This window comes from Phyllostomus hastatus, unplaced genomic scaffold, assembly GCF_019186645.2.
Source record: "Phyllostomus hastatus isolate PE091 unplaced genomic scaffold, TTU_PhHast_1.1 phas_scaffold_78, whole genome shotgun sequence".
In the NCBI taxonomy this organism is placed as follows: domain Eukaryota; kingdom Metazoa; phylum Chordata; class Mammalia; order Chiroptera; family Phyllostomidae; genus Phyllostomus; species Phyllostomus hastatus.
The window spans coordinates 7,551,756-7,579,629 of NW_025334041.1; the positions used below are offsets into that span (position 1 = coordinate 7,551,756).

The 27,874-nt window shown below is 54.5% G+C and overlaps 1 protein-coding gene across 3 annotated transcripts in view; it reads right to left on the reverse strand.

Moving 5' to 3' along the window:
* BMPER (BMP binding endothelial regulator) overlaps positions 1-26,256 on the reverse strand; it is a 214,440-nt gene extending 188,184 nt beyond the window's left edge. Inside the window, exons 1-2 of one of the 3 annotated variants that reach the window (XM_045828881.1) lie at positions 26,127-26,256; positions 24,833-24,918 (exon numbers count right to left, since the gene is read on the reverse strand). In XM_045828881.1, the coding sequence (XP_045684837.1) occupies positions 24,833-24,847 (15 nt within the window). In that variant the 5' untranslated portion in view covers positions 24,848-24,918; positions 26,127-26,256. Of the gene's footprint in view, positions 1-24,832; positions 24,919-25,987 lie in introns of all 3 variants that reach the window. The other 2 variants (XM_045828880.1, XM_045828882.1) reach the window with 2 other exon arrangements.
* Positions 26,257-27,874: the final 1,618 nt, after the last annotated feature.

Sequence of the window (27,874 nt, forward strand, 5' to 3'; positions counted from 1 at the left end):
CATTAAATTCTTTGTGTTGAAGAACTCATTCAGGGCAGACACGCAGTTGTGTTTCATTACTCGAGAGTCTTGAGATGGCTCACAGAGGAGTTCTTTTTTAGGAATACGGAGGTCTGTGTCCAGGTTCCCAAGGAAGGCGACCCCACACAGTGCCCTGTTCTCCCTGGGATTTGGGATCTCCCCGTGAATGAACTCACGCAGGTCAAGTTCTCCTGGAGGTGCCCCCACGGCACCCCAATTCCAGCCCCCAAATAGCCAAAACTTGAAGGTGCTTTTGAACACAGGTCGGAATTTCTCCTAGGCAATATCATAAAACTTCTCATCAATAGAAGAATAATCCTTTATGTTCGCACAGCATGGTTCTCTGCACACTATCTCATTCATCACACAGGTTTCTTAAGATTTACGGGCCGGGGAACTGCCCACAATGAGTGTAAAAGTGTCACGGGTCCCTCGCAGAGCGGCCGGCAGTGGACGGGGGGAAGGCAGGCCGGCTCTCGGCCCTGGATTCGGGGGCCAGCCAGGGGGGCCAGTTGCTAGGGTACCGCGTGACAATGTGTGGGCACATCACATCGGTGTTAGGTTAGCTCCCACATGACCACTGCAGTTTCGGGAAGAGGTGAGTGCGCACTTGAACAAGTCTGGGAAGTTTCGGGAAAGGCACCCATCGCCTGGGTCGGCCACGGCAGGTCGCCGGGCACGTTCCCCGCCCTGTGCGAAGGGAATCCTCGGGCCAGAACTCGGGGAACCAAACCTGACTTGAAAACATCCCACGGGAATGCAGAGACGTAGGCGAGCGCTGAAAGAGAAGACCCCGAGGGGGCCGGTGCCACTGCCTGTCACCCCGTGGATGGATAACTAAAAATGCAAAAGCCAGGCAACTCCCTCGCTGGAACGCAGGGTCGGGGGGAAGCCTCTGCCAGCGGGCGCGACCTCTCCAACAGGAGACGACGCAGCCCTGCACCTGCCCCAGCCTGCCCCCCTGAGAGCACACTCCGCTCTTCGTGGCTCAGAAAATAACCCCGGCAGCGGGAGGCGCCCGAGACAGCTCAGGGGCTGCCAGGGGCAGCATTAAATTTGACTGATAATTTATTATTTTAATTAAGCTTTTACTCGCTCGCTCTTTGTTACTGATAGCACCAGTGACGTCCCCATAACTCTTGCACAGAACGAGCTGGGAGCGAAAACGAAGGCGGCTGGGTCGACTACAAAGCCCTCGAGTCCCGGTGCACGGCTCTGGGCTGCAACTCTCTGCCCGGCGGGGGGGGCGGGGGGGGGGAGCTGGAGGGAGGGGTCGGAAACGGAGAGGAAGAAAAAAAATAACTAACAAAACCACTTCTAAGTGAAGAGATCACGTTTGATGGGGGGGAAACACGACCCACGCTGCCCCCCCCAGGAGAATGGTTTCCCAAGCTCTCTTCTCTTCCCCAGCCGAGACAGGTCAGCAAGAGAGGTGGGAGGCACCCAAGCCCCTGCTGGAAACGTAAATCAGCACGTCCAGAGCTTTCTGAACCCCGACCTTTCTCTGCTTTCGCAGATCCCTTCCACTGTCAAAGCCCCAGAGCGGAGCCATCTCCAGCCACAGAATGAAGGGGCATATCGTTTTCTGGACATGTCGTTGAACTCTGAAGAACAGTAACAACACCTGAAGTTCAATAGAAAATCTACTATTTTCCAGACGGTGATGAACACGTATCACGTATGTCCTTTTTTAACCCTTGCAAGGAGCCTGAGGAAGGCACTGATTTACGCCTCTGTTTTGGGGTGAGAGAACGCTCCTCCCGTGGGCCACGCTCAGGTTTGCGCGGCCGCCGAGGGCAGAGGGACCGGAGCTGGCGATTCCACCGCTGCACTGCGCAGCTCGGTTCAGAGGCTCGGACGGGCCACCTCTCCCCGGCAGCGAGGAGCTTAAATGCGTGCCTCTGTTAATGGCTCCTCATTCTCAGAATTGTCATCCTTGGCGGTTCGTGGTTTCATCTGGAATGCAGGAGCAAGAGCAGGGCTCCCACCTCGGGAAAGACAGATGAAGCCTCTGACGTAAAAACTCAGAACAAGCCTCGGTCTGCGAGTCCCTGGTCCTTTGCAAGACGGACCGAAACCTGGACCCAGGGTTTCCAAGTCCTCTCCTTTGTTTGTTTCTGGATCTGAGCAGAGGGGGTGTCTCTCCCAGAGCCCGGCCGCCTCCCGCGGCCCCACCTTTGAAGTCTTCGTGTGGCCGCGTCTCACAAGCGCGTCCCACAGCTCACCGCGCGACGTCTGCCAGTGTTATTCTTTCCTCCTCCTGTCGCGGCGCAGGGAGCCCCTACCCGCCAGACCCGGACTCCGGCCCCCCCCTCCGGCCCCGTCCGGCCCCGCGAGCAGGGCGAGCTCCAAACAAAGCCGCCCTTGAAGCCCAGCCGTTTGAAAGACTTTATGAAGCCCACTGGGGCCCCCCGATTATTTTGCAACAAGTCAGATCCCATGAAGAAATTCACTTCCCTGCAACACAAAACACAGGGAGATTAAAGAGAAAGGCGGCGGGGCGGGGGGTGGCAGAGAGAAGAAGCAAAGGCCCCTGCCGCTCCGTCTGGCCGGCACCGCGGCGTGCGGTGAGGGCCCAGGTCCTCAGGGGCGCAGACAACGTGCGGGTGACACATGGCCCCCGTGCACCGCCCGGTGACGGCGCTCTGCTGGTGGCATGCCTTGAAAACGTGACACGTGCCAGCGGAAGCAGCGGGGGACGAATAAGGAGGCCCTTTATGTCTTTAACTTCCCTAGCATCTCAATTCTTTTTTTAATGGGCTCTGGTTGGTGGGTTGGACGGAGCGTTTTGGACCCTCTGCAGTTTAGAGGGTTGGGCCTGGCTTTTTAAAATTCATTTATTTATGCATGTGCTTGGCCTTCTCTCGCGGAACGCACAGAGAAAAGGGACACGAGCCGCCACACTGTCCCGGCCGGTCCAGCGCAGCCCTGATTTAAACCAGGGCAGCGTCACGTGGCGCCTCGGGGCGCGTCGTCGTCGTGCGGGGCAACAGAACCAGAGTGTTCTAGGTGGCGGAACTCACAAGAAATAACCCCCAAACAAAAGCAGTAGCCCCGGAGACGGCCGCTCCACCTGGTTTTCATCACGGCGTGCGTCGTGCGGGCAAGGGGTCGGTGGCGCCCCACGTCAGGGTGACTGCCGCACGCTGGACACGGGGCAGCTGGTGGCTTCGCCGGTGGACCCTGTCACAGGGCAGGCCCGCCACCGTCCTCGGGCTCCCAGGAGCAGCCTGGGAAACCAGAGCGTGAACCACAGCCCCGTCTGCCAGGGGACAGGCGCCAGGTACGGGTGCCGGGGGAGCAACTGTAAGCATCCTTCCTTTATTTTGCCCACATTCCCAGGTGTACCCAGCTGAAAGGGACCCGAACAGCTAGGACATGACATCTACCGGATGGTGTGAACCGGGGGAGGGGTCCCCAAAAGTCACAGGGCCTCATGCACAAGCCGTCCAGCTGCCTCTCCCAACATCTCTGATTATTTTCCACCGTTGGGCACCCTCCGGCACATGACAAATAATGAATTAGCTGCTGCTTCTGCCCCCCAAAAGAAAACAGAAAGGAGAGGAGAGATGAAATTTTATGAACGTTTGCATGCTTTACTGGTGAGTTCTTTTGAACTCTCGAGAAGCTGTGACCACCAGTAGGATCTACGGCTCAGGGGACACCGGCCTGGCTTCCCTCAGTCAGGGGCACGACCCGGAGGCCGCCAGCCAGGTGGGCAGGGGCATCAGAGAGAGTGTGGGGTGAGGGTTAAGGGGAGAAGATCGTCCCTGGGAAAGGCTGGGAGGCGTACTGAAGGCAGGAGAACTGGAGGGGCTACTCTGGCCACCCCTTTCCTGACTCAGCCCAATGTAAGGAGCTGGGCGCTCTGGCTCTGCAGAGACGCTGAGAGCTCCACGGACCCTCTTCCTCGTGCACATGAGCGGTTCTCTACTGAGGAGGGGGGAACACATCCGAGACCCAGGTGCGGGATGTCGTAGCCCCCACCCACGCCCCGCCCGGGTGTCCGGCCATGGCCAACCACTTCTGGTCAGCACGTGCCTCTCTCCCTGCGTTCACCCCACCACGATGGGCGGGACTCACCAGGCCCTCACCTGCCCCTCCTTCCTGTGGGTCCACAGCGAGCCACTGAGCCAGTTTCTCACACGAAACAGAACGGGCCGCTCAGGGGTTGCCCGTAAAAGCCCCGCACGCAGCTGGGAGCTGCAGAAACACCTGATCTGCACGAGGAAATGCAGCTGACATCACGGGGACCGGGCCAGGCGGAGGCGCTGCTCCGGGCCCCCATCCGTCATCTTGACAAAGTGACTTTCTGGTCACTGGTGAGACGCTTCTAAAGACGTCTGCACACTTGACCCCCGACCACCAGCGATCACAGAGGCTTTCAAAGGGACCCCAGGGACGGCCGGCTGCGGAGCCGGCTCCTGCCGTCCGGTTTCCGGGCAGCGGTCAGGGCGCTGCAATGTGTTGGGAGCTGGAGGGGCCCTGCTCGCGGGCTGCATGCCCACGGGTGCCCCCTGCGGGGGGTGTCCAGCCCCCTGAGGAGTGACAGGCAGGGGGCCAAGGGGGCAGCAGCCCCCCAGCTGGCTGGACGGTCGCAGCACTGAAAACGCCGGCGCTGGGTGGCATCCCCCACGGCAGGGCAGGCCCGTGGGGGGGGGGGGCTGGTCGGACCACTCAGCAGGGCCATTAGCCGCCCGTGCTCACCGCCCCGCCTTCCCCACGGGCCACGTGCAGACACCAGAAAGCCCCCCGGGAAGCCGCCGACTCCTGTCATAGCTTCAGAACGCAATTGTAACCCATTAGCTTCCACTTTAAAACTCATTAAACCATCAACGAACGCTGATTTTACCAACAACCCACTTCCGAGTAAGGTGTGATCCAGAAAGTGACTCGTCACCCACAAAAGATGAACATAAACTTGTTGGTAAAGGCATTCATGACATGTGCTCTATTAAAAAAAAGGAAATTGGTTTTTAAAGGGGTTTCACCATAAAACAGCTTCACAGAAGGTTTAACATCTAAAATAAGACAGAAGGGATGTTTTGTCTGCACGGCTGGATTTTCCGGCAGGTTACAGCTTTGCGGCACAGAATTCAAACCCACCCGACTGAAGCTCCATGAATCTGTTTAACAAGGGTTTTCTGAGCGCCTGCTGCAGCCAGGTTTTGCTGGGAAGAGAAACTGGATCCGATCCCCCTCCGGCCCTAGAAGAGCTTGCAGTCCCAGAGAGGGCAGAGCGAAAACACCGCGAGAGCACCTCCCGCATAGCAGCTGCAGTGCCACGGGGGCTGTACGTGGTCTCAGAGCAGGGTGAGGTCCATCTCCACCTGCCCACATGTCACACGCCCCCAGGGGTCGCACAGGTCATCGTGGCTCTGAGACACGACGGGAGCCACTGAGTAGTACCCCTAAAATACAGGCTTGTTTTACAGCTGCCTCACGGAGGCGGAATCCGACCCCCATTGTGACACCCCACAGCGGGGACCTCCTGCCGGGGTGGCAGGCCAGGACACCCCAGACCCCGGGGGGGCCGCGCGCTCGGCACTGTGAGCACGGGGGGGTCCTTCGTGTGTCCTGTGGGAAAACACTTCGTGCCGCTGTTTTCTCGCACTGTGAAATCGTGGGATTCACACCCACCCTGCTGGCCTGTTGTCTGGATGATGGTTCGGGTAAAGCATAAAATACCAACAGACTGAATTTTAGTTCACATTCGAAAACCAGTCATTTTGTGCTACTGAGTGGGAACAGGGATATCTATTGTTTAAATAGTTTTCTATAGAAAACAATTCATTTTACAGATATTGCCGCTTATGATCTATGTTGCTGTGATTGTATCACTGGTCCCCGGAGACAGCATTTCCTCTTTCAGCCCCTGTGTTTGCACGATTTTTGCTCCGCCAGAACTGATTTGCAAAGTCTCGTGAGCAATGAAAAAGGCAGGTCAGCACCGCAGCAAAAGCAGAGTGTGAAGTAAAAAAAAAAAAATCATGATTTATTTTGGAGGGAAAGAGTTAGACCTCTACATTATTGAGTAAAAACTATTAAGCACCAATGGCACAGTTCTTCACGGAATGGGCCCAGCACTGCCCCCACCCTGGGGTCACAGCGTGACACGGAGAGTCCACCTCCTCCCAGAGCGGGCACCCCCTCCCCGGGGAGACGGACGGGAAACAAACACAGGCACCGTACGGTGGGCACTGACGAGGGGCTCGGGGACAAGGGGGCGGGATGAGGGAACAGAAGGATGAGGCACGGGGCTACGGGGGAGAGCGGCCAGAGGGAGACCCTCCAGCAAGGAGACATTTGCTCAGAGACCAGAAGGGAGCGGTGAGAGTCCATAAAGATAGTGGATGGGCGCGTTGGGGGTGCAGGAAAGAGCAAACACTAACACCCTTGTCGAGAGGGTGCTGTGCAGGGCGAGCAAGGAGTCGAGGGACGTGGGTGGAGCACAGAGTGATGGGAGGATGCCCTGGGAGGTGAGGCCAGAAACAGCATCAGGACCAGTAGGACCTGGGTGGACCCGGTTACATTCAGGCTGCATTCTGGCGAGAAGTCGCTGGAGGGTTCTCCATGAAAACCGTGAAATAACTGGATGTGTGCTTTTAAGTGGTCCCTGGTTGATACTTTATTGTCCGGAGGCAGCAGTGATCGTGGAGGTAGTTAGACACGGTCAGATACCGTGTCAAGGTCTTGCCGTCGGGATTTGCTAGCAGATCGAACGCAGAGTGTAAGAGAAAGCAGAATAAAGGGCCCATGGGTGACGGCCTGAGAAAATGCCACTGAGATTTCTGGTTGGAGGAGACTAGATTTGAGGCAGGAGGGAGGAAGAAACCAAGACCTCTGTTTGAGCCGTGTTAAGTTTGAGATGCTTCTCAGACACCCACGTGGAGACGCCAGGTGGACATTTGGATATACAAGTCCACACCTGAGGGGTAAGGCAGCTGCGGACATGAGCGTGGGAAGTTCCAGCATAGAGGTGGTTTTTAAGTCCTAGGCCTCCGTAAAATCACCTGGGGAAGGGCTGTCAGGGGAGAACACATCCTCGCTGAGTCTGGGGGCCCCCCAACATTTAAAGTTTGAGAAGATCAGGAAGACCTAGCCCTGAAAGGTCTAGTAAGGAGTAGCCAAATAAACAAAATTCTTTAAATCCATCAAGCGATGCCGAGAGAACTCGACGCATGTAAGTCCTTACACACAACTGTACACCGTCACTGGCTGAGATTATTACATTAATCTCGTGACCACCAGATTAATGGCACATCTAGTGGCTGGTGTGGCTCAGTGGATTGAGCACTGGCTTGTGAACCGAAGGGTCGCTGGTTCAATTCCCGGTCAGGGCACATGCCTGGGCCATGGGCTGAGTCCCTGGTTAGGGGGTACATGAGAGGCAACTGATCGATGTATCTCTCACACATTGGTGTTTCTCTCCCTCTCTTTCTCCCTCTCTTCCTCTTTCTCTAAATGTGAATAAATAAAATCTGGGAAAAAAGTTTTTTAAAAAGAAGTAATCTGGTGACCACCAGAGGTCACCTTCTCTCAGCACCAGCCACTGTGCCAGCTACCTAGAGACCACGAGACCCCAGGATTGTCACTGTCTACCATTTGAGACTCACGGGAGATACCGCTGCTGGCCATCCCTTGCCCCGAGGGCTACTAACCCCCAGGCCTGCCGAGCTCCACCTCTGAGGGACCAGACTCCAGTGCAGGACAAGTCTGCATGGCTAGGAGAGCTGAGGACACCCGGAGAAAGTTCTAGGACCAACGTCTCCACCCGACAGGCTGGGACCCACCCCAGCCTGGTGAGCAGAGACGAGGTGAGTGTTAAAGGCGGGTGGGGTGGGGGTGAGAGGATGCTGAACCCCTACGGGTAATGGGAAGGAAAGCGGAAAGTCCCTCACTGCAAGTCTTCCTTCTTCGTGACACCGAGACCCAAAGACAAAGCGCTGGGATCCACAGAGTCCGAGGCCAGACCCCCTTCCCATTCGCGATCCCAACACATGCGGCTGGAAGCTAGGCAAGTGCGCTCCCCACAGTGGGGCCCCCGGGCTGAAGGGGTCTGGGGAAAACGCCGGCACTCACAGGGAGGCACTAGCCAAGAAGCCGAGGGGCCGAGACCCCACAGCCACCTTGGGGTTCTCTCTGGAAGTGTGTGCAAGAGGCAGGGGCCAGCAGGGACGCTGGGGCTGCAGACGTGTTGCAGCTTTGGGGTTCGTACTCCTCTCTGTCCTTGCAAGGTCGTGTTTCCTTCCCACGTGTTTGCAGGCTGTTCACGTTCCCCTGGGCATTCTCTCCCCAGGCTGAATCACATCAGCACGTCGCCGTGAGTGACAAAGACTGGCTAAACCCCCACCTAGGCACTGGACACTGCCCTCAGCTGGCCCCGCAGCTCTCCCCAGCCACCCTTATCCTGACCCCTTCGTCACGAGCACAGGCAGCCCTGCTCGGGCCTTGCACCGGCTCGCCCACCGCGGCCCGCGTCAGAGAGGTCCCCGTTGGACACTCCATGCCCCGAACGTCCAGCCCGACGTTTGTGGGGGAAGAACCGCCACCCCCTGCCATTCTGTCCGTGCATGTCATTATCAGGTTGCAACCCAGCATTAAAAACGGACACTGAGAAAAACAAGCCGCAAGACCTGGGGAGAGGCGACATCATGGAAACGCTGGGGTAATGACAGAGAAAGAAAAATAACACAGTGAAAAAATAAAGATGGAGATGATAAAGGAACAGTGGAATGCCCGGCTGATTTTGTTTTTTTAATTTTTTAAGGATTCTCATTTAAAGAGTGAACAACAGTTTATCAGCTCGACCAGAATTGTGTGAAGGCCCATGAAGCAGAATCGGTTCAGCCTGACTTTTTTTGAATTTTTTTAATCCTTACTAGAGAGTATGTTTGTTGATTTTGAGAGAGAGATCAGTGTGAGAAACACTGACTGGTTGCCTCCCACACACACACACACCCCAACCAGGGATAGAACCTGCAACCCAGGCATGTGGCCTGACTAGGGACCGAACCCACAGTATTCTGGTGCATGGGACGGTGCCCCAGCCAGCTGGGCCAGGGCAGTTCAGCCTGACTTTACATTGTCTGAGACCAGGCAAAGGAAGGGGTGGGTAGGAATCTGGCAGACTAGAGAGAGAGAACTGAAGTCCCCCAGGACGGCTCTGCCCTGGACCAGGGAGGTACTGCTGGCCGGGCGTGGCCAGGAGGAGGAACCACTGTAGAGATTCGGCCACGGAAAGGGTGGAGCTGGGGCACCTCTGCACCCTGCTCGTCCCTGGCTCCTCCAGATGCTGCTGGAGCCCAGCTAGTCAGCCATAAAACCCTGGCTGCTGTGTCACGTTGCTACATCTCGCTGGCTCACGCTGCAGAATCCACAAACACACGTCACAGCAGCTTCGTCCTGCAGCTGCTGCCCATCACAGGAAGACCACCGGACACGGAGTGCATCCCCGCGGGAGTCCGTCCCGTGAAGAGGCTGGCAGCAACCCAGGGGCCAGCCTGTCCCACCCAAAGGCGCCGGGCAGGACTCCACCTGACTGAACCCCCAGGACTATTAAAGCCAGAATCCCCAGGGAAGTGACTTGCCGGTTCTCTCCACCCCCACCCCCCCGCTCAGGGGCTTTCTCAACCCTGCGGTCAGGAGGCATTCCTTGCAACATATCTGCCTCCGTGGGACCTCCCTGGGAGAGGCAGGATTCCCAGGCTTGAGCTGCAGCCCCGAGTCTCGCCGACGTGCAGTGTGCGTTTGCCTGGCTTTACTTCTCCAAGCCTCGATGATCCCAGCTGCGTAATGGGTTTCCTGAGGAAGCCTGCCTGCCCTGCCTCACGGCCTGGAAAACGGCGCTCGGGCTGGCCCGGACTTACAAACGTGGCATTTCTTCACCAAATAGTCATGGAGACCTACTGTGTGCAAGGTGCTGTTCTGCTGAGAAGAATCGGACACTGTTCCTGCCCCAAAGGAGCTTTAAGTTCAGTCGGGGAGACAGCCATGTTAATAATTAATAGAACTTCAGGGTAGGCAGGAGTGAGGGATGTGATACAAGTAAGCAACATAAGAATAAGTGATTCATTCTGATCAGGTGACTGGGGGAAGCTTGACTGGGAAGAGGACATGAGAAAAAGTAGCACTTCCACACACACGGTTAACGGGAACGCCCCACAGAAACAACGCTATACAAGTGAGAGCTGACCTGTTCCTGTTCTGCACCAGCAACAGAGTTTCCGCTGCACCTACCCACTAGTGCACACACTGCCTCAGTGGGGAATTCACTTGCGTCTATACAGCTGTCCCTTTCCCTAACCTCAGACGGGAACCGGTTTCCAAAAACTGGCCGTAGAGTCCCTGGATGAGTCGATTAAAAATGGACACTCGACTCCCTGGCTGGCGTAGCTCAGTGGATTGAGCGCGGGCTGCAAACCCAGTGTCACAGGTCTGATTCCCAGTCAGGGCACATGCCTGGGTTGCAGGCCACGGCCCCCAGCAACCGCACATTGATGTTTCTCTCTCTCTCTCTCTCTCTCTCTCTCCCCCCCTCCCTCTCTAAAAATAAATAAATAAAATCTTTAAAAAAAAATGGACACTCAGTGGTCTCCATCAGAACTGCGGAGTCCAGGTCTCTGGAGGAAGGCCCCAGAATCTACGTGTGGCTTATCTGCACATTGAACTTGGGAGCCACCCTGGCTGGGGCCCTGGGTGGGGAGGGGGAGGGGCAGGGGGACAGAGGACACTGAAGGCAACCTCGTCACCACTGACTTGGGAACGACCCCAGCTGCGTGACGGAGGCAGGGGTCAGGTAAGCATGAGCGTGAGGAGGCAGCGAGAGGAGAGGCCGCCGTGCCAGGAAGACGAGTGTCGGTTCCTCTTCCCCCGTGCTCAGAGTGCCCCTGCGCACGCCCGCCCCCAGCTCGTACGCAAGTTCCAGTTCGGTGGCACGGTCACACAGGTTTCTAGGCTCTCCAGTTGAGAGAAGGCAGCTTGCAACCTAGATCTATTACCCAGATGTTACATGAAACACAACCACACGAGGTCTATCAGGAAAAATCCAGCCATTGTCAATGTAACGAGAATGGTTTGTGCAGCATCGATGTGCGGCCAAGGAGCGTGGACTGGAACGCACCGGTGTGAACAATGACGACCTCACTGGACTAGTCGGTGGGGGTGGTACATGCTGCTGAGTGAGCATGTGCACTGTGTGGCCGTCACATTCAAAACGACTGAGCGAGTAGGGCAGCAAATATGCATCAGAGTGTGTGTTAGGGTTGAACACTCCCCCGCAGAAACCATGCTCATGATTCGGAAGGCCGCAGCTGCGGGCAGCTGGTGACTGGCAGCTTCATCACGACGGACCCGCTCCTGCATCACGTCTAGTGCAGAGGTTTTTGGTGAGACATCACATCACCCAGGTGACTCAGCCCCCCTACGGCCCAGATTTGGGCCCTGTGACTTCTGGCTTTTCCCCAAACTCAAATCATCTTTGAAAGGGAAGAGATTTCAGACTGTTGATAAGATTCAGGAAGATACGATGGGGCAGCTGATGGCGAGTGGGAGAACTGTGCAAGGTCCCAAGGTGCCCACCTCAAAGGGGACTGAGGCATCACTGTCCTATGTGCAATGCTTCTTGTATCTTGTATCTCCTTCAATAAATGTCTCTCTTTTTCATAGTACATCGCCGGCTACTTTCTGGACAGGCCGCATGTATACTTACATATGCACGTGTGTATCTGTGTGTATATGTGTTCATATATATTCATACATATAATCTAGCACAGTCAAGGAATAACGCTATGTTCTGATTAATCAAATATTCAAACCAAGGGTTAATATGTACGGTTTGAATGACTTCGTCAGTTTTCAAAGAACTCTAAAGCAATAAAGATATCTACCTTCAAAACTATCTGGAACATAATTTAATCTCTCTTTGTTCACTAAAAAAAGTGTTTTTTCCAGTCTCTCGGGGCCTCGGGCCATCATTAGCATAAACGCTCCATAAAGATGTGCGGAGTCGAATGACCATCAATCATTCTCCTATGTCGGTCCTTCAGTCCAGTCACTGCATTTCCCGCACATGTCGTCTCCCCACGTGCCCCCCCGCGTTGGCACTCAGGGGGGCTTCCCCTCCCCCACCACCTCAGAGGGGTTCTGAGGATGAGCAGAGAGGCCCAATGCCTCAGAGCTGGGGTTCAGAGAGTGGGGGTGTTCGCATTTTACTCCATCACCACACTTTGTTGCTAGCTCATGCACCCAGTGTGAAGTCACCCTGCGCTGAGAGTCCCCCTCGTGGAGGCAGGTGGCCGTGACTCGTCAGTGTGGCTCTCTCCAGTGGGGGGGGTCCGAAGGTGTTCAAAGAGCCGTTGGGCTGAACCGCGAGACATTGCGGGTCTCTGAGTCAACACCGGAGACCAAAATTTCCGTATGCTTCAGTGCAACACCAAGCTCTGAACTTGGCCAACTAGTGCTCGGAGTCCTTTAAGCAAACTTTTCTTGGCCCTTGTCCAGCATGAGATTTATAGGAAACAGATATTCTGAAAAAATCCTGTTTTGTAATAAGTCCCAGCCACTCCCCCCCACAACACGCAGGCACTCATGGGGAAAAGGCAGCGGCTGCCGCTGGCAGGGGCACCCCCAGCACACCCCAGCAAGGGGGAGGAAGAGCCCGTCCCTCCCGGACTGACCGGATCCCAAACGGGCAGGCTCCTGCCCCCTTCCCTGCCCCCCGCCCCTCCCCAAATCCTAACGTGAGTCAATTCTTAGGGGACAGAAATGTCCCCGCCGGGCGGTCACCTGTGTGCTAATGGGATGCGGCATCGGCACACCGGTGGGTGGCACGGGGCGCAGGAGCCACCGTGCCACAGCTGCCCGAAAGCAGAAACCGCTCTATCGCCACCCGACCGGCCCGCTGCCGCCCAGGGAGCAGCACCAACGCAGGGACTCGGCGGGAAGCCGTTTCGGCAAAGCGCCTCTGCACTCACGGGAGGACTATCTGATCCATCTTCCCTGTCCTCGCCGTCAGGACACGAGTGTGCCCCCGAGACAGCAGACGCTGCTACGGGAACGTCTCCACGCTATGGCTTTTACACCACAACCCGCAAAGCGGGTGGGACCCGGGAGGCCGTGAGACGCCGTGAACTTCTGAGAAGTCAAAGCACAGAGCGAGGCCCATGGGGCACAGAGGGGTTTTACCGGAGCAGAAGCTTCCAGCACTTTCCACCACGGACACCGCACAGGGGCACTGGAGCCACAGGGAGCAACAAACGGCCCCCTCTCGGTTCGGGCAGTCCTCTTCAGTGAGAAAGTTAAACGGAATAGGAATCCCCAGCATTTTTTTTTTAAATAATAAGCTCTGAGAGTAAATATGGAAGAGGATAAAAACGTCATTTCTTTGCTCATTAACATGGAAGCAGTGTGAGATGAAAGGAACCTTAATGCTATTGCTACTAGAGAGAAACCCGGGAAGTTAGGTTTAAAAAAAAAGTGTTTACGTAGAAAGAGGAAAAGAAATTAAGATAAAGATGCTAAAACTGCCTCTCGCTGAGGCCGGAGGTCGTCCGAGAGCAGCCTGGGGCACCCCAGTTCTCGTGCCTGGTTTCGGGGGTCCGGTCTCCCCACTCTGCCGTGGGGACAGCCCTCCTGAGGTCCCCACAGCCGAGGAGGCCAGGGGCCCACCCAGCGAGGCCCGGCACACAGAGCCCGAAAAGCGGAGGCTCACCCACACCGTTCCACCTCCACAGCCGCGAGAAAACATCTGGCCGACGACATCTCTTCATTTGACCAAGTTATTCTGGAAGCGTAGGCTTTTCTACGCTGAAATGGGACATTGTTATCTCCAGTATTTTGAGGGTCAGGGTCGCTGTCATTCTCTTTGAAGTGTCTCTGGGGCCCCCTCACGCACGTTGCAGGTCCTCTCCCCGGGGTGCTCACTGTCATTCCATCAAAGCTTGTCGCTCCGGGGACACACCGTGGTCAGGGGAGAAGCCACCACGTACGCCCTCCGCTCCTTCTCTGTGGTTGAGTCGCCTGAGTGACACCTTCAGCGCCACTGAGGTCACAGACCTTTGACTTCCTCATGTGGCAGATCTGACTTAGTACCACCCATTACCTAACATTTAAAAAAGAAAACACAACTCATTATACTACGCGACATGCACATACAATAAGGCCTTTGTCCTTAAAAGAAAAACATGATTTTCAACAGAGCCGGCTCCCCGAAGCCAAGAGAGCTAGCATCCAAGACCCAGTGTAAACACGCAGGCGGGTGTCCAGGTTTCGGAGTGAGCCTCCCTGGAAGGGGGAGGGAGGGGGAGTGACAAGGACGCGGCCACAGGGACCGCAGGCCGTTTTCACGGTGACTTTGGAAAGCAGGAGTCACACAACGCCAGGCCCCCCTGCCCTGGCCCCTGCGTGGCTGCATCGGCAACAGGCTGTTTCTAGAAGAGGGGATGTCCCTTTTGTCACCAATACAAGCGGTCTTGGGTCGGATGAATCTAAACTTTCAACTGCGAGTACCTCCCTTTCAAAGGAAAGGAAAGTGTGTGTGTGACGATTCCTTAGGATGTCTTGTACAGAGCTGGTTGAGCTTCTGGGACAAACGTTCTGGGCGAAGCCTGTGTTGGAACTCGGGGCTCATTCTGGGGGGAGCTGTCCCAAGTGTTGACGACCCCGACTATACACAGGAAGCTCCGGGCCGACTCCCACTCAAGTCCCAAGGCTGCAGGCCTCTCGCTGGAGCCATGGGGCTCGCGGGACCAGGTCCCCAGACTCCTCTCTTAGGACACAAATCCACCCCAGTAACTGCACCACCACACCGAACGTGACGGAAGAGAAGGGGACACAGACTTGTGGTGGGGTGGACAGGCCCTCTGGTCGCCAGCACACCAAGCCGTGTGGGTCTGTCGGGTCCACGCATCCAACTGGTCACATCAGTCGGCCTGCAATTACGCTGTGAGGCCCCATTCCACGGGTACACAGAGTGATGGTGGTTGGTCACACGGCAGGACCCCGAGTGCTCCAAACAGGGGAAAGGCTCCAGAAGTGTCAGGCTCAGTGGGCCCACTCAGTAATTGGTTTCACATCTTTGCCACCCATCGTCACTTCCCGATTCAGTGACAAGTGCCAGGGAAGGACAACGGGAGCTCAATTGTGAAAGCAATGCTGTGGTTAGCTGATGGACACCAGCCAGGCAGGTAAACCTGTTTTAGGTAAAAGCTGAGGAGGAACCCATCATGCTAACCCCCAGGATGGTCAGGACTAGCCAGCCCTCTTGCAGCAGAAAAGCCAGCCGTCTCCTCTGCTGGAGTTCTGCTGTCGATGCAAACAGAGATGCAAAGTAAATACAGTTCACCCGGGCTGGGAGGCTCCGTCCGTTGGAACATCACCCCGTGCACCAAAGGGCTGCAGGTTTGGTCTCCAGTCAGGGTGCGTCCCGGGGACCACCAACCAGTGTTTCTCTCTCACGTCCATTTCTCGCTCATACCCTCTCTCCCTTCTTCCTCTCTCCCTAAAATCAATAAACATCCCCTTGGGTGAGGATTAAAAGTAGTAATAAAGCAAACACTACATTCCATGGGTGTTGACAATAAACTGTGGTCTACTTAACCCCTCCTAGAAGTACCGCGTAGGCACTTCTGATCGCACAGCATGCAGATGCCGGCAGGAGCTGCTGTTTCTGATGCCCCAGTCCTTATTTTGAGATCGTCGTGTGTTTTAACTCACTAATCTGACCGAAGAAGCACTGTGGCAAAGGGAAAGATGTCGAGATACAGGAACATTCGCCCACTTACACAAAGCCATCCAGCTATTAGGAAGTCGACATATGAACCACTGTGTTATCGTTCCTAAAAAGTATACCTCCTTTTAAATGATGTACCGAAAACTGGTCTACAGCCTACCTCTTCACTTATTCAAGTTCTTGTCCTTAAAAATAAATCCACTTACACTGTTGACAGACGGCTTTCATAGACATCAGCAAGTTTAACCCAATCATATCCATTCCGTTCATTGGTCCCACCGACAGTCGGGGTCTGCAATATCATTCCCCCGAGAGATGACGCTGCAGGGCACGCACATGCACCGCTGTGGCTCGCCCCGGACTCACACAGCTAGGTCTGCGGGAGAGCAAGGCGCCTGCTTGGTGACTCGCTGCCACCCAGCGGCCCAGGTGAGACTTGAATCCATAATCTCAGTCAGACACCAAGGCTGCCACTCCCCAGCTATACTTCAACAACAAAACGGACATCAAAAACTTGGTGAGAAAAGCCCTGGCTGGTGTGGCTCCGTGGATCGAGTGCCAGCCTGCAAACCGAAAGGTCACTGGTTCAATTCCCAGTCAGGGCACGTGTCTGGGTTCTGGGCCAGGTTCCCGGCTGGGGGAGGGTGAGAGGCAACCAATCAATGTATCTCTGGCACATCGATGTTTCTCTCCCTCTCTTTCCCCCTCTCTTCCCTCCCTCTCTCTCTCTCTCAAGAAAGTTTCTTGAAGATCTAGCTAAGGGATTAAATTATATCATAATATTTTTAAAGCGCCATTAGCAGTTTAATGGAGAAAACCTGAAAGTTTACAATGGTGAGTTTTTATATCAGACAGGCTTTTATTCCACTGCTCTTTTCATAATAAAAAAAAAAAGCCTCAATGTGGCCTTGTCCAGTTTGCACTTAACTATAAAAACATTCCAAAGGCATTTGCAAAAATCTATTACTTTTATCCATGAAATTAGTTTTGTTTTGGTACCTTTTAAAATTTCATGTGGTATTTACTCCCTTTCTCTAAGATCTTTTCAAATCCGAGTTTGGAAAATCTGCGAGTTTTGCACTCAATTTTCAAAATCCCTACAGCAATCTTAGTTTTGGATTTCTGTCAAAACTGGATCCACCCGAGCTCCGTCTACCGACGGCGATTCACTCCGCGTGCAAACGTGCAGTGTGGACCGGGGGAGGCAGGCACCATTACCCATGGTTCCAGACCGTCCAAGACGGCGAGGAAAACCCTTCCTTCGAGAACCTCCTGGAACTCCCAGCCTACTCAGCAAGCGTGAATACCACTGGACTTTCTCGCTGTCACGCTTCTTCCGTCTTGGCCTGTGCTTTCCTGGTTCTCCCCTTTCTCCTGTGATTGCTTTTCCGTCTCTTCCACGGGTTTCTCCCTTTCTGTCCTCTTAAACACGACCCTTCTTCTCCTGACATTTTAGACTCACTCCTTGACATCTCCATGCGGACCCCTTCCCGAGAAAAACAATGTATTCCCAAAGTCTTGAAGTTTCGTCCAAGGCAGACAGTGAACGAACTGGTGTTTTTCTAGCCCTGGTTTCTTTACTGAAATCGAAACCCACATTTGGAAGAGCCTACTCAGTGTCCCCACTTGGGGGACACTGATCCCAACTCATCAGGTCTAAATGCATCACCACCCACCCGTGGTCCCGGTCTCCTCTCTTCCTACACCGGCTCCGAGGGTCTCCCAGCTCCCTCCAGCCGCCCCCTCTCTCACCTCTGCCATCTGCTCTATCGCCAAGGGCTATCCATTCGCTGGGGCCCCAAAACTCCTCTGTGAGAGTAGAGGGCCCAGCACACCGGGACACCTTTAGAGAACGAGCTGCCCGATGTTGATTAGTGCATCAAGTTTGGGCAACACTGAGAATACACAGCATCAGGTAATAAAAAGTTTGCCACATGGGCCGTGGGACAGCAAGGCGCCACGGCGAGTAAGAAGTGAGAGCTGACGCCCAGCACGGAATTTTGAGGGTGAGCTCTAGGAGGCGATCCCTTGGATTGAGGTAGCAGCACCCTGCTCTACAGACACCAAGGGACACACAAGGTGACCGTTACTGAGACACCCTAGCATGTCGCTCCACTGGAATGACAACTGCCTCTGAACTACCATGTCTTGCTGGGCATTGCTTAGACGCAGGGGCGTCAAACTCACTCCCACCGGGGACCACGTCAGCCTTGCGGTTGCCTTCGCAGGCCCGAATGCAGTTTCAGGACTGTGTAGATGTAACTGCTCCTTCCCTAGGGGCGGGGGGCTCTGCGTTCGGCCCTCCGAAGGCGACTGCGAGGCCGATGTGGCCCCCCGGTAAACATGAGTTTGACACCCCCGGTTCAGAGTCTTGTCCCCCAAATACTGCAGAAGTAAAAGGTGCTTGAAGAAATTCAGAAGGGTGAGTCACACTGGTCACCCCAATGCCTTCTTTCCACGCCCGCTGCCCGTCCTGCTCAACTGACCGCAACCGTCCACACCCCAGCCCCTGCACCCTCTGAACACTGACAGTAAAGGCACCTAGAGGAATTTATATGAAACACATCTTATTATGCCCTGTGGCTGCACAAAACTATTAAATAGCACCCTCCCACCCACCCACTAACAAGTGGAACTAACGTCCCTGCCATTGCGCTCCAGGTCCTGCCCCTGCTGGCCCCCACCCCCCGCCCCCCGCTGTGGGTGTGCGGGACTCCACCGTCCCCACACGGCCTGAACACACGCTTCTCCATGCCTCTCCTCCAGCTGCGCCCTGTCAGGACTGGCCTTCCCCCGCCCCTCAAGGTCCTGGGTACATGACGCAGTCAGAGTGCCCCTTCCGCCCCTCAGCACTTGGGTGCGAGTCCGCTGGAACGCTTATCCATCACTGCTGTAACACTTATTTGTGCGCGTGTCCGTCCCTCCATTGGGCTGGGAGCGAGCGTCTGTCCTGTCGGTCTCTGCCTCCCCAAGGCGCCCAAGCAGCACAATGCTTCAAACACAGACAAGGCTAAAAATAATAAAATAAAATGGAAGGGGAGAACGAAGTGTGGAGAGAAGGAAGAAAGAATAATATTATTGAATTTATAACCTGCTATCCCTGGTGCCTTGAGTGGTGTTTTATAGAATTAGAACTGGGAATCGAGAGCTTTTAAAATATACACTCAGCTCGTTTGCCGAACTCAACTAAGTTCAACAAGCACACTTGACCCCCCGGTGCCATGAAAGGTGGTGGTATTTGTATTCTTTTACAGCACAAAGGAGTCAATTTATGCAATCAGTTGGACAGAAGTACCATAGAAGAGGGTGTGAAAAACTGATATCCTGCATTTATTCAACGGGGTTTAGTAATTGGCTTTATTTGCCCTCATTTCTCCTGGCCCGACTTCGGGCATTATTATGTCCCGCTCTCCCTCCCTCGCCACGCCTGCGCCTCTCCCCCGACAGCAGCAGGTCCTACGCACAGAACACAGGTTACTGTGGACATGCACTGGAAGGACCGGTGTCGCGAGATGAAATGAGCATGTGTTTAGGATGGGACGGGGCCGGGGCGGGGGAGCACGTGAGCTCGGAGGCAGCGAAACCCACCCGGGTCTGGATCGGAGCTGAGAGACTTCCACGCGGCGGGCCAGGAAAATCCCCACGATGCCAGACCACTAGGCAGTTTTTCCAGAGTTACAGCGCTCCCGAGTCCCAGCCCCAGCCCTCTGCCAATAAAAGTACAAGGGAAGGTGACCCCACAGGCGCAGAGATGTAAATACTGTGCAGAAAAATGAGGCCCCTCTTCCATGGAAAGTTTTTTTTTCTAGTGTTTAATGGAGAACAAGAGGAAAACTTACACCAGGGCCCACAGACCACGGCACCAATAAGGAAGCAGCACAGATTGGCTCCGTCCGAGTCTGCCGAGACACAAAACCCCTCTAATGGGGTCCTGTTCACGCAGAGCCATGGGTGGGCTTAGCATCTGGATGCTTACGTCTCTTCTCCATCAGCTTGCCTTTTTCCCCCCTTTCTGAGGAGGCTTTACAACCTCTTCCATGTGAAGAAATAAGAATTTAAACAAGGATGTCATCACCAACAAGAACCACTCTTGTGGATAATGAACCACTCCAGAGAGCGCCGGACGCTGAGCCTTCTGTGCTCTACCTCCTGTAACTCTCCCAGCAGCCCGTGGGCTCGCCGTCCCGAAGAGGAAACTGAGGCTTAGAAAGGTGAGGTGACTTTCCCGAATTTACCGCCAGTCAGTGACAGAGCCCGAACTGGCAGCTAGGCCTGTCTGCTACGAGACCCAAAGCCCCTCCCCAAATGGATAGGATGCCCACCAAAAGCCACCTGAACTGTGTGTCTTCCTTTGAGAGGACCTTCCAAATTCCAGACCTGACGTGTGTCACAAGACCGAAGTCACGGCAGCTGCCCCCGAGCAGTGCCCATGTCAGCTGTGGGGACGCCGAAATGACTCCCTGAAGGCCCTGGGGGTATTTTTAGACGTCTTTAGACGAGGAGCAGAAGCAGGCTGGTTTAGCGGGGAAGGCGCGGGCTTCCTGTCCCAGCCTGTCTCTCAGGGACCGTGGACTCTCGGGACACGCGCTCTGCTCTGGGAGCCCCAGGAACACAGGGGCGGAACTGACTGCCTCAACGCCCCTGTTGGCCAAGGGGCCGGCACAGCGCCGTGAGTTCGCTACCTCCCCTGTCCCCTAAACCTGTTCTATTCAAGTCCTCACTCTACGGGTAGGCAATTGGTTGAACACCTTCTATACAGAGAATGGAGAATGAATGAATGAATGAATGAATGAGTGAATGAGTGAATGAATGGAGCTAAGAAATCCTGATCATTTCTTTAGTAAGAATCCAAAGCCTGAAAATGATACAAAGCAATTTTCAAGAAGTTATGGCATCTGTTTATATGTGCATGCAGTAAGTGAAGCGTCTTTCTGAACACATCTGGATTCCTTTATATCTCTTCTTTCTCTCTCTCTCCCCCTATCTGCACCCCAATGCCTTTCCCTCCCTCTCCCTCTCTCTCTCACACACACACACACACATACGCACACACACACACAAACTGAATCCTGATGCAATGTTATCTCTCATTCCCAAACATGTGCCTAACACTTGTTCAGATAATAGATACCTATTCTCTAGCCAGTTAATTTGAACAATAAAACACATGAGGATTTTATAGAGATAAGGCACCCAAGAGAATCGAAGACGCTGGTAGCTACTTGTTTCGTGATGGAAGACTTCTGTGATTAAGAAGTAGAAGACAGCAGACAAAGTCTCCTCTGTTTTCAACGCTTGCTCGGCTCCAGGACAGGGGGAGGCCCGCTTTTTGTAACACCAAATTTCATGTTGCTTTTTACGAGCAGAGGGTCCATTTCTACATTGCACCTCTGGATTTCAAAGAGGAAATTTAAACTTCGGAATAATGTTTTTTTGCTGAACAAAATGTCTGCCAAACTAAGCTCCGACTGACTTCTGGTTTTCAAACTCCCAGCCTCCAAAGTCTTCTCCAGCTTCCAGCCCTGGGCCGAACACACCGGCTCTGACATCTCCTGCTCTGCTTCCGTCGGGGGAGAGGGGCAACAAGTCAGGGGAACCCTCTTGGGCCTGCCTGGTGGCCCTGGGGATACCCCAAAGGTCCAAACAATTGCTTCAGATGCTGTGTCTGGACGTGGCTGGCTCCTGTCATCTCCACCTTAGAGAGAGCACCAGCATGTTTTCCTAGGCATTCTGGGAAAAATAATTCTAGCAAGAAGGGGTAAAAAAAAATCACACAAAACAGCATTAAGTCTGGGCCGTCCTTCCTTGGTCCCTTCAAAGACCATGTTGTCGGGCGGGGAAAAGACACGCTTCGCTTCGGAACTGAAGAACGGAACCCTCTGCATCTTGAACCCAAGCTGCCCACGCTGACTCCCCGGGCTTCAGGCCGGCGGCCCACCTTCTCGCCTTCCCCCTCGAACAGAGGAACCGAGCGTTTTGTCCCGCACGCTTTAACACGACAGCCATCCCCCGCTAACAAACAGGTTATTCTTGGATAGCGACCAGGCCTGGCAAGAGGCTCGGGCTGACGCAGGCGAGGACAGACGGGAGGAAGAGGGTTCGGTTCTGCCTGCGGTGGCCCCGGCTGCTGCTGTCGTCCTCAGAGTTCCCACAGAAATGAGCTCACTCCGCCTCCCAGCCCTTTCGGGGCTCACCAGTGTACACCGGGCCAAGCCGTGGGGCTTGGGAGTGTTTGCACCGTAATTACACGCCGCAGAACCTCCCGCCGCCCACTTCCTCCCCATTGTAACGTTTCACGTCTTTTTTAGGCGTGCGTTGAGGTTAGCTTTTTCTTTAATACATGTTATGAAATCAGATATGAGCTTATGCTCAGCCTTACGTACCTTTCTGCCAAAAGGCTGGACCAACACAAACTAAATATGACTGTTTGCTTTACCCGAAGTACAGTCCTGACTGTTACGTACCCTCTTAATGGACACGCATAAAACTAGCTCACAACCAACGCTCCCCGCAGGTCCACCGAAATCATAACGAGATTTTTCCTTTCATATAATGTGATTAGCAAATGTTAGCCGAGCGAACTCCTACAAGACTCAAAAGAAAAAAAATAAAAATAACTCAAAGCAATGCCAAATAGTACAGTAGGCCGACAACCTTCCGGTTTTCTTCTTGCTTTTTCACATGGTCGCACAGCAAATAGCCTCTCTCACTCGGTTACAGGCAAGGGCTCCGGAGGCAGACGAAGCCGATGAGTCCCAGCTCCAATATTTCCTACCATGTGCCTTTGCAAGCTACTCAGCTCCTCTGGCCTCAGTTTCCTGATCTGTAAAATGTGGGTAACAGCTCTCAGAAGACTTTTTCTGAGGATCAAACGAAAGCATGCAGATCTGGATAAGCGCCACAATTAAAGGCGATCGTAACTACGAGTCTCTATGGCGAACATCATCAATCCGTTAAGCAGACCTGTCTTCCAACCTAAGTGTAAAAATGCACGCGGCCTCACGGCCTTCGGAGCTGCTAAGAAATGCACAGCCGCAGTGGGTCCTGCAGAAACTCGCAGGCGCACATGCAGACAGGTTTGGTCATCCATCTATTCCCACTCGGTTGCAGCGAGTCAGTACAAATGCTTGGGAAGCAAGGATGCCTGTAACGACGTGGGCCTCGTGATGCTAAACCCACGCACAGGTCACAGAACACGTCACTGGGCCTCTGGGCTCGGGTGAGAGCCCTGAGTGACTTCAGCCGGGTCGCTCGAGTCTCGACTTAACACGTTGAGAAAGAATCCCCCACGGCGCTCACTCCAGACAGATACCTCTAAATGTTAAAGACGCCAGGGAACCTGCCAGCCATCTAAATTTAATCAGCGCAGGTCTGAAACAAATAATATTTTCACTTGACTTCCAACAGATGCATTTTTTTTCCTCTTCCGAGTCGCTCTTTGCCCTCCCAGCCCAGGCTTCTAACCTCGGTCTTACTATCAGCAAGGCTCCACCTCGAGAGGAAAGAACGCTTTCCCACCGGGGTGTGGCACTGAAAGGAGAATGCTGTGTGGGGAATTCTTCACCGTGCTCTTTGGGAACAGTGTGCAACACCCAAGCTGCACATTTCAACCTGATGCGTCGTAGTATCGCCGAGGACGCAAACAGTATTTTCCCGGGTGCTTGGAGCTCCGAGCACATTTAAAGGGCAGGGTGATTTCCTCTTAAGACTAAGATAATTCACTCACAATATAAAGATAAGAGAAATTGAAACCAACGATTATCTCCACCCCCTGTGGGCACCCCCAGTGCACCCACTGTGCTGGGAAATACATGACTTTGCCAGAATTTCAACTTGAAGCTTCTTTTCAACAGGTCCTTAATGAAAACTCATAAACACAAAAATCTGAAAAGCCTGTCTCTCTTAGCTTTCTTCCATGAAGGCATCGATATCTATCTCCCCGGCACATGTAAGACATTTTCACTTCTGATTCTGTTGATTCCCTTAGTCCTCGGAACCTGATAATCATTTGATCGAGGCCTTCACCTTCACCCATTCATCATCCGCAACACTGACCTCATCTCGTGTCAGGAGAAAGCCTGGGTAGTTTAAGCCCAGATGGCTTGGCTTCCCCTGCGCAGAGAAGAACCCCTTCCCCGGTTCTACACACAACGCTGATCTGATAACAAACACTCATCTACTTCATTGAAGCTTTACATCCCAGGCCCTTAATGCGTTTCCAGCAGGGAGGGTTTGGCGGTGTGTAGCCTTTAACCAAGAGTTTGCCAAAAGTGATTGGCACATAAAAAAAAAAAATCTCTCTTAACAAAAGCGTTGTTTTTTTTTAATCTATTGTTTCATCTCAGAAATTTTTATGCATATCATTTAATCACCACCATGCCGTTACTTACTAGTTCTTATCATTAACCATGAAGCTAAAGTACATTAAAAGAAATTCTTCTTGTTCTGTTTGTTTTTTTTTAATCTACTGCCACTGCCAGGGTTAACTGAGCAGCTGACAGCCCAGCGTTACTGTCTATTAGGGATTGACTGTCCTTCCTGACTCATGCTTCCAAATCAGAAATGCAATAAAGGCTGTCGTGGAGAGTGTAGGCCAAAACAGGCAAAGAAATCCCAGATTACATCTTGTCCCCCTGCTTGTCCTTTGTAACTGCCACTCCTGTTTTCCCTGGTCACACCATATCACTGGGGAGATCCCTAAATGTTATCTCCCGTGTTCACACTGAGCTCCGGGGACAGAACCAAGGCAGAAAGAGTCTGGTGGCGCCTAGGATTTGACGGTGACAGCCACTCCTGGGAACAGGCAGTACAAATGGCAATTACCACGGAGACAATGCCACACAGAGTCCGCCCTGAATGTATCTCTGTAAAGATGACTGTCAGTGATAAGAGTCCCCCCCACCCTGATGAAATGGGAAATCGCCAAAGTCCATAAAACTCGGAAGTTCGACTGAGTTCAATTCATCAGCTATTTTGTGACGGCTGAACGCAGCGTTTGAGATCTGGTCCTGTTATTGCATGTAATGCCTTCGCCCGGTCCGAGGGAGCCATTGGCTTCCCCGGGCCGGGCCCCCTACTTACCAGGCAGACGCACATTATGCAGGGGTTGTCCGTGATGAACGGAATCTGCAGGACCTCGCCTTCATTTTCACATTTTGCAACAGAACCTGGAATGAAGGAAAAAATAATAATTTAAACTTAGCTTATTGGCATTATTACAAAATTTGAAGTTTTTACAGCAATCCTTTTTGACACAACTACCCAAATTTCAGAAATTCCTAATGAGTTTTAAATGATCACACTCACCAAAAAAAAAAAAAAAAATTCCACCCTCAACCCCTGCAAATCTATTCTAAATAGTTATATTTAAACGGGTTGTGTTTATTTTTTGATGACCCATAAATTTTTTGTCGTTGTTCTCATATGGTTTAAGCACAATTCCAAGTATTTCATTAGATCTCTAATAATACTCCTTTAGGAAGGCCTTTTGGCACACACACATGCAAAAAAAAAAAAAGTTCAAATTGGCCATTAGGGCAGATTTTAAATTTGAACAAAACTCGGGACTATGTTAATGAACAGGCCTTTATATGAATGTGCCTCTTACTGTCTTGATTTGAAATCGCTTTTTGAAATACAATCTTCCTTCCTCTTCTCCTACAAATTGACTCAATATTTTCTTTTCTGCACCAGGTGTCAGTAAAGTATGTCCTTCGGAATAGTAGCTGAGGTCTTCACCTGCCTGAAAACATATAATTACTATATCCTGCTATTATTACCCCTTTAAAATATGATAGCTCCTTCAAATTCAAGGTCTGAAGAGCCGGGGCTTTCAAACGCGCTCTTCACACGGAGAATATAAGGGAACCTTATGAAGTCAGAACGCAGGATGTGTGGAAAACGGTGCAAATGTTTCCTTAATTGCATAGGGGGAGAAGAAACCAAAATAAGGATTGAGGAAAACACTTAAAATAAATAAAGGGGTTTTTAAAAAATCAGCTAGGACCGTTTCTATATATTTGACGTCAACATCCACTCAGCCCTCCACCCCTTAGCCTCCTCACTGCCTCCCTCCCCTGAACCCCACCGGCTCCGCTTCGCCCCCACCAGCCAGAGAGGGGCCGGCGCCTAGGTGCTCGCTCCGCACCCTCCCTTCCCCGGGGCGAGCCGGCGCCTCCTCTCCCAGGTATCAAGCCAGCGTCCGGGAGGGCCGGTCCCTCCCGTCCCCTCCCCTACCTGTCAAGAAGGAGGAAGCCAGAGACATGGGGACCCCCGAGCAATTGAGCAGCAGCAAGACGCAGCAGGTAATCCCAGGCGAGCGCCGGCAGGGACGCTCAGCCAGAGCCCTGACGCCGGAGAACCAGAGCATCGTCACCTGGAGGGAATCCCGGGCGACTGCAGGTCCCGCGCCGCCGCCTCTGCTCCACTACGGCCGCTCGCAATCAAAAAGGGCTCTCAGCCGGCGAGTCAGGAGACAGTCCGCGAAGGAGGGAGGCGGGCGCCCGGGAGTAAGGGGGGCGGGCGGGGGAGGCGGGAGCGGGAGGCGAGGGGTGGGGGGCGCCCGGGAGGAGGGGTCCTGCGGCCAGGCTCCTCCAATGCGGCTTTTTTGAGGGAGTTGCTCCCAAGGCTTGGCCGTCGGCCCCTCCACGCCAGATGCGGGGCCGGGAGGAGGGGGTGTCGGAGCCGCGGGAGATAGGCAGACAGGACTGGCAGCGCCGCCCGCTGCGCACCGCACCGCGGCTCCGCCGCCGCCCGGCCGCAGCCACAGACCCGGGCGCCGCGGCCGCGCGCGTCCTGCTCCCCAGCTCTCCCCACCTTCCGCCGGCCTCCAGCTCTCCGCCCGGCCGGCGCGCGCGCTCGCTCCCGCGCCCGGCACAGGGGTGCCCCGGGCGCCTCCGGGAACCCGCTGGGGGCGCCGCGGCGCAGGAGCCCCGCGCCCTGGACTCGTCTCAGCGGGATGTCCAGACCGCCCCCCAGCGCCTCGAGGGAGGCCGCCGTCCCCGGGACTTAGATCTGAGCGGGGCAGGCGTGTCACCACCGGCCCACGCTTTCGGAGCCGCCTCCTCCTTCCCGGGGACCCTCCCCTAACCGCGGACGCCGCACCACCCCTGCTCGTGCCCCGGCGCCCCCATGCCAATAAGGGAGCATCAAGCGGGGCTCAGGCGTGCCTCACCACCCCTGCTAGCTCCCTGGTCCCCAGCTTTGGGAAGGAGCGACAAATTGGGCGGAGGGTGGGGTGTGGCGGGCGCAACTTTTCACTCAGCTTCGCTTCCCTGGAGCGGGGGGATAGGACCGCGGACTCGCGGCTGGAGCGGACCGAGGGGCCCGGACCAGCGCCCTGCGGCCCTGTGTCCGCGAGTTCTGACACTGCGGAGGACAGAAGAGAAACGACACGCGAGGTCGGTTAATAAACGCACGGAGGCGAACGCTTTTCGCCCTGAAGAAAAGAGAAACAGTCTCTCCAAGTCTCCTCCCTTTCAACCTCGGACGAACCGGGGCGGGGAGACGCTGCTGGACTAATCATTCATTCACCCGCGGGAGAGGGGGGAACCCGCGGGGCCGGGGCGGCAACCTCGCGGGGGCCTCCGCCGCAGCCTCCTCGGCTGGGAGTCCTGCTGCCGCTGCCGCCGCCGCTGCGCCCTTCTCGCGTTGCAGACGCGGGTGTCGGGGTGTCAGACCCTACGCCCCGCGGACCCTCCCTGCAGAGACACTCTGCCAGCCGCCGCGGCCGTGACACCCTCTGCTTCAGGGGAGGTGCTGCGGGGGGGGGAGGAGAATTCTGTAACCAAATTAAGACGGCGCGCGGTGGGAATTCGGAGGTGCTTGGGAAGTGCTGGGACAGGACCATCAGTGGCCTTCGGAGCTGACCGTGGGTCTCCGGCTTCCTCTCCCCGAGAGTGGAAACTGGGTCCCGCACTGCCCACCCTCCCGGGCCGGCCCCGGGTGAGTCCCAAGCGCTCTGACTAGCCCAGCGCTTTTCCCGGCGGGACGCACTGCTCAGTCTCCCCGGAAGGTGCGCTGCCTGTAGTCCCAGAGGGGACACCTTTGAAAGTAAATGAGTCTGTTGGCTGACACAGCCGGGTTTCATCTTAATCATCTTAACCCCTCCCACTTGATGCCGGG